This window comes from Eleutherodactylus coqui, chromosome 5 (assembly GCF_035609145.1).
Source record: "Eleutherodactylus coqui strain aEleCoq1 chromosome 5, aEleCoq1.hap1, whole genome shotgun sequence".
NCBI lineage: Eukaryota > Metazoa > Chordata > Amphibia > Anura > Eleutherodactylidae > Eleutherodactylus > Eleutherodactylus coqui.
Window position 1 is genome coordinate 194,922,692 of NC_089841.1, and position 7,173 is coordinate 194,929,864.

Sequence of the window (7,173 nt, forward strand, 5' to 3'; positions counted from 1 at the left end):
GCCATCTTGACTAAGCTGTTGCAACAAATGAAGAAATTTGCTTTACAATAGACACCTGGACATATGAAAACCAGGAAACAAAGGACAGAAAATGGGCAGATTTACTACGAAAATGCATCAGAATTCTGCCTACAAATGTAACAAAAACTGGCACAAATACCGTGCACCGCATTATCTGTTCTAGATACTTAATTTTTTTACAAATGTATCTAGAAAAGGGGGCATGATCTTGTCAAGTCATAAAATGCCTCAGATTTAATGAAGTCCACCATGTTTTCTGTAGCTTCTACATATCACTGTATATAGAAACTGCAGTCTAAAGATCCTTTTACACGCAAAAAGTATTGCTCAAAATTAGTCCAAACAGCCGAAAATAAGCAATAATTGTTACGTGTAAACATGGGCATCGTGCACTTTTCGTTTAAACGATGGATTTTAATTCACTTAAAATCCATTGTTCACACTTCTGTAACACTGAGCAGATACATTCCATTTGAATGTATTTCATTCATCTTTCAAAAGATGTTCTCCTCGCAGCATGTTTGCACTAGCCGCGAGGAGAACAATGAAATGTTCTAGCAGCAGTTTATATAGCTGGTTGTGTATTTAAACACATGCCCGACTCTGCAAACAACTTGTGAAGGTCCTTTTACATGCAAATGAAGATGGTAAAGTGTTAATGGACATTAATGGGCATTAACACTTTATGCAAATAGATCGCTGAATCTTTCAATCTTTCAGTCATTTGAAAGATTATCTTTGCATGTAAAATGGCCTTTAGTCTCTCTCTATAGAAGAACCATTAGTATGCTGGACTGATAGGCTGATTAACCCTTCTTCCCTGCAAATTCCTATCAGTCAATTTTTTTGACCACAACAAAGTTTTGGTAGAGTGTGCAGGGAGTAAGAAAAGGAAGGAAGAGTTGATGTGTCACCTATTGTCAATTATGTGACCATGTTATCTGCCTATGGATTTATAATAGAGGTGTTACCTTTCATTGTAATTCGGGCCTTCCAGTGATAATTAGATGACTTCTGACTAGTGTACATGGCACACGCTTAAAAGGAATCTCTATAAAACAAGACAGAGAGTCAGACACATGACTGTTTAAAGGCGTTGCCCCAATATGGATATTAATCACCTGCTTCAAGATAGGTACTAAGTGTGTGATCACTGGGAAGACTCTACCACTGCCAACCTCTCCAATCAATAGAACTGGAGGGGGGTCCCAAGCATATCTGTCATGAGAAATTTGAATGAAGCACTGATGAAGCATGCATCTCGCTTGAATATCTCTGAGGCTGATTGGAAACATGTCTGTCACCCCCATACAATTTGAATGTAGCCACACTGAGTAGGCTCTTCCATCACTTGATTCAAACTCCTCCTCACTGTGGTCATGAGAGTTGTGTCCTCCTTTCTAGTGATCTGCAGAGTTGCAAAGGTGGTCTACCCAGCGATCAGACACTTATCACCTAATCTATAGATAGGCGATCAATATCCATTGTAGGACAACCTTTTTCAGTAAATACCAGCAATCTACTGACTCTCTTTGTGGCCACAGGCCCATTTTCCCAATAAGGTCCTAAAGATATGCCACCAATTACATTTACAAAACATCCCCTACATTAAATGTGCGCACTGAGTGAGAAGCTTGATAGTTCAGTGGTTGTCTTAAAGCACTGAGGTCCTGGGTGGAAATCTGACCAGGGACACTATATACATGGAGTTTGTATGTTCTCCTTGTATACGTGTTTGTTTCCTATGGATACTCAGTTATATCTCAAACTTCAAATAATAGGCTGACTGGAGGTTTGTGAAAAATGGCCTTTCTGTGCTTGAAGCTAGATTTTGAGCCACATAACAGGCACAGACTAACATTAGGGATAAGAATCTATGTTTAGCATCCCAGGATACATTTTAGCTATATAAGTAGCAGTAAAGGTCATAAAAATGCTTCTAGTGTTTATTCTGTATAACTTTTTTTGTACAATTCAATACCAGTTTATGACATCACTCAATTTTTTTCTCTTGCAGTTACTGTATTCAAACCCCAAGTCTTCCCACTGGTTGCATTTGTAGAAAATCCTGGCACCACCACTACTCTTGGATGCCTGACATATTATTTTCCTCCCCCTGTGTCTTCAAAAATTGAAACAAGTAGTGGAAAACAACTACTTGGAGTAAGGGAATTCAAAGGCTCTCTCAGTGGGGACTCTCCAGCATTAAGCCTTCTTTCTCTAACCACTCTCAGTAAGAGCGATTGGGAAGCTAATACTTACAAGTGCCATGTTCAACATAACTCCATCGACATTGTGAAAACGATCATAAACAGTAAGTCAAAGGTCCCATCTTAAATTGGGTGACATAAGTGTACTGAATAAAACTACTCTAAACTCATTTTTGATTAAGGCCTCGAGCACAAATTGTAATATAAGGGGCCTTTACTTTACCTCCATGTGCATAAGATTTCGTATGGAGGTTTTTTGTTTTTTTTGGAGCATGAATGAATGAAATTTGCTAAAATCCTGTCCACATGGCTCGTATAATAAATGCTGAGGTTTTTCCGTGCAGAAAATTTGCGGCTTTTATGCTGCTTGTGAACATACTGTTAGCATGTGTGTAAAAGTGTTACTCATTAGACTGTATTTCTAAAACAAAAATTAATTCATGTCTTCTACCCCTCAGCTTGTGATGTTCAACCCAAAGAACCGAGTGTCCACCTTTGGCAAGGAACCTGCCCTGAAAGCAGTAATGGTCAAATAGAGCTCACTTGCCAGGTGTATAATCTAACCTCCACAAAAGCCAAACTGCAATGGTTTATCAATGGTCAGGAGCAGACATTATCAGAATACCAAAATGATCTGGGGAAAACCCAGAGCTTATTTTATGTTAAGTCTAGCACCGTGACCATTAGTAAGGCTAATTGGAACAATGGCGTTCAAGTGAAATGTCGTGCGACAGATTTGACCACAGGGAAATCAGCTGAAGACACAATCAGGAAATGTTCAGGTAAAGAATGATGAAAATTGAATGGTAGCCCTTCTGTCAGAGATGCATTCAAATAAATAGTCACTCTTGGCTTCAGCATAGATTTTCAAAGGGCTCCAACACATGGGCGAATGCACAAATACGCTCACCGCTACGGAGCATATTTGTGCACGAACCAGTGATTTTTTTTTTTACTATTCATACTCTGTTTAAAAAATCTCATCCACACGGGACGGCCAATCCATCACGGCAAAGCCGGCAAAAGCTGGCGCTGAGGCGCGGATTCCCTGGCCGCAGCATGTCTATTTTTTTTGTTCCTGCTGCAGCCGCGCTCCTCCCTATGGCAGCGCCGGCCGCAATGGAAAAGCATGCGGCCAAGCCGCTCCAAAACCCGTGACCAAGTGCCGCGGGTTTTTCCGTGCGCTTTCCAGGTGGAAACCACAAGATTTCCGCCTTGGATACGACCCGCGTCACCCCAGCCTTTGTAAAATGCAATTATTAGGTTATTTCACCTGCTTTTGTAACATTTCAAAGTCAAAAGAATTTTTTTCAATGTTCCTGAGGTACAAAAAGATTGTATTAACTGAAATAAAGTCTAATGCCTCCTGTCCACGGGCGATTCTTCATTGCGTTCTTCGCGGCGATAATCTGCACGCGGGTAATGCATGAAACGCTTTCCATAGGATAACTATGGAAAGGGCAGCTCGATGTACACGAGTGGAAATCCGCCGTGATTTTCCGCTCTTGTATAAAAATCATGGCACGCCGCGATTTTCCGTGATGAACCTATCATAGTAATAGGTTATTCGCGGTGACCTAAGTGTTCTCCCGCGGCGGAAATCCACTTGCGTTAAAATGCACCGCCCATGGACAAGCGGCCTTAATCTCTAAACATTTTTAATTAACTGTACATAAATGAAAGAGACGGAAATTTCCAACCATTATGATAATAGATCGTGCTATGGATTTATCAACTCTACGGCTCCTTCACAGAGCACATGTGCATAATGCATACACCTCAGCACAACGTATTGGAGCTATGCTTTTTCGCGAGCATGTCGGCATATTGTGCAGTACCTTTTACGCCCGCAGGGCATGTTCAGTTGAGCGTAGCAAACAAAGATCCACCACTTGAAATGGCTAATTCGTCTAATGAGTCCCAGATGTTTTCTTTTTCCAGCGGAGATACGCAGCGTATTGTGCATCTCCTTACATATTGCGGGCACATTTGCGCTTCCCCCATTGACTTCAATGGGTGCACCTTTGGTGCGCTAATGTGCAAAAAAGTAGAGCATGCTGTAGGGTTTTTTGCACAACAGCAAAATACGGAAATGTGAACGAACCCATTGAAATTAGTGGGTTCTGTTCTCTGCATGTTGCGCACACAAATTCTGGCTGTGCAAATACGCCTGTGTGAAGGAGTCCTTATACGTACTCATATATACATTGGCTCATGTTTTCCTGCACTAAAATCTCCTAACTATATACAATAATGTGCCTGTAACTCAATTGTGCAATCATATGATAAAAGGGGGTCATTTTAGTACACGTTTGGCAGCGATATGTGCAAATTGTACAACGTTCCAACGGCAGTATAGTGAACTGTACTCTTCAATATAATTGTATACAAAAACCATGCCTATACTACGGCAGTCTATGGCAGGTATATGAAACAGTATGGGCATTCAGTGGCATATGACTGTCTATATGGTTAGAGGAGCCATTTCACATCCGATATGAATTTAGGCAGATACTGGTACAAGAAAACTATTAGATGATGTCATATATTAATATTACATATTTCTAATACACTATTGTGAAAATATTTGTTGTCTTTTATCTAATAGAAAACTTCAACTGTTTGGGAATTAATGTGTTTATCGTGCCACCCACCATTGAAGATCTCTATCTTCATAAAATTGCTCGTATTAGATGTGTGGCTTCTAACCTTAAAGATTTAGATGGAAGCTCTTCATTCCAATGGAGTTTTCCTGGATCATCTACACCTCTCAATCAGCAAACTGAGGACCCACAGGTGCATGAGAATGGAACTTTCAGCGTGTCCAATGTCCTTACTGTCTCCCCAGATATCTGGAAAAAAAATACAGAATTTACCTGTGTATACAGGAACTATAACCTCCAAGACTCAATCATTACTAGAATCAAGAAAGGAGAAGGTGAGATACCGTTTATAATTCAGATATACTGTATACAAGTAACCATGGAGCGCCATAGCAAAAGTCAGACAGAAGACCATTTAGCAATGACCTTTATCAGCATAGGGTTCATCAACAAAGGAAAAGTCCATTGCTCTGTACCTGTATATTTTCCATTTCTCTTGACCTTTCAATACTCTGAATTTAACTAGCTAGTAAGTGAAAGAAAATAAATATAAATCTTGTTAAATTTGCATAGCGCCAACTTATTTTGCAGCGCTTTTAGGTAATTTATTTATTACCCCCCCCCCCCCACCAAGCTGGGCACTCATTTTACCAACCTTGGAAGGATGAAAGGCTGAGTCAATCTTGAGCCGGCTACCTGAACCATGCGGGGATTGAACTTGCAACCTTCAGGTCATGAGAGAGAGCTTAAGACTGCATTTCTACTGCCCTAACACTCTGCGCCACAGAAATCCCATTCATTTACATTGTACTGTACATTGTGACAGTATTTTGGCTTCCAATCTATAGTTGGCCATACAATTGGTGATAAATTCCTTGGTTTATCAGCTATGTTGATGAAGCGGCAGATTGTACAGCTAAAAAAATAATTTAGTATAATGTTAGTACCAAGAGAAGCAGGCCTAATGAGTCTGGGTCTCAACAGGAAACACAAAACGTGATTACAAACAAATGTATTTTGGGGAAATTAGTGAATTTTAGGAAATCAGAATGCTATACTACTATCATAAGCTTTATTGTTAATATTGCTAAATAATCTATACATTTTATACACAGTAACAACGGCGTCACAACCTGTGCTTCTGCTAATTCCACCATCTGAACCAGAGAAAACCAAGAACGAAATGTGCTCTGTGGTGGCCATGGTCAGTAGTTATTTGCCAAACAATATCTACGTCGGCTGGACAACAAATAATATGGAAGTCCCCAAAGATCAATACATCAACAGTGAACCAATGCGTGACAACAGGAAGACTTGGACCTTGTACAGTAAATTGAGCATTCCGTGTAGTGATTGGGAGTCAGGATCTGTCTATAGCTGCGTGGTGGGCCATGAATCCATCCCAAAGAACTTTATCAGAAACACCATTGACAAATACTCCGGTAAACCAACAAGTGTCAATATGTCTGTCACCGTGTCTGATACCACCCTGTCTTGTTATTAAAATGTCGCTTATAGCATCCTCTACTTTCCTTCTACCATATGTTCTTCCATTCTTTCTCCCTTTATACTGTATGATACACAAATGGCTGCGAACAGGTTTTGATAAATAGATTTGATACGCAAGAACAAAGTCAAAACTGTCTTTCTGTAGAAATTAATGGATGTCTTCCCTGATCCTTTTGTCTTGATTTACTTGTGTTAATTGTACCTCCTTTTGTGAAATCCCTTTTACTATGGTGGAAAAGTGGGGGATATTTTGTAAAATAATTGATATTGCAATAAATTCTATAAAGAGAAATTCTAGAGAAGGAGAATCAATGATTAATACAGTTGTTGCACTGTGCAATATGGCATTTATTGATTGTGCTACAAGAACTTCCCCATGCAAGAAAGACTAAAGACAAATCACTACTAAGTTGAAACCATAGTGAGATAGAAATTATGTGACAAGGCCAAAATATTTATAGTTCTTCCATACTATTGAATATCGAGATCAGAATAACTTGTTCTCCATGAGTTCTTGTCATCTTATCTGAGTGCAGTCACTACAGTCTGAGAAGACGCTGCACAGTGTATACCTAGTCTCAAAGCAATCTTTGCTCCCGAGTACTGAAGTACTCGAAAATCACAGTGCTCGTTCGAGTAATTACTCGAAACGAGTACGTTCGCTCATCTCTAGCTGGACATGTAGAGTTACATAATGCCTATTAGCCAGTTAGCAGTTGATGCCCTTATTTTTTGGGCACCGTGACAAGTTTTCTTTAAGTGTTACTTTAGGTCCCATACATTTGTGATATCTGGGGTTTCCTTCCCTTACTACATACTTACTCCAATGA

General features: G+C 39.8%; 1 gene segment (V, D, J or C); it reads left to right on the forward strand.

Moving 5' to 3' along the window:
• LOC136628918 (Ig mu chain C region-like) overlaps positions 1-6,635 on the forward strand; it is a 38,953-nt gene extending 32,318 nt beyond the window's left edge. Inside the window, 4 exon segments of the C gene segment in view lie at positions 2,039-2,335; positions 2,690-3,013; positions 4,840-5,169; positions 5,950-6,635. Coding sequence covers positions 2,039-2,335; positions 2,690-3,013; positions 4,840-5,169; positions 5,950-6,338 — 1,340 coding nt within the window.
• Positions 6,636-7,173: the final 538 nt, after the last annotated feature.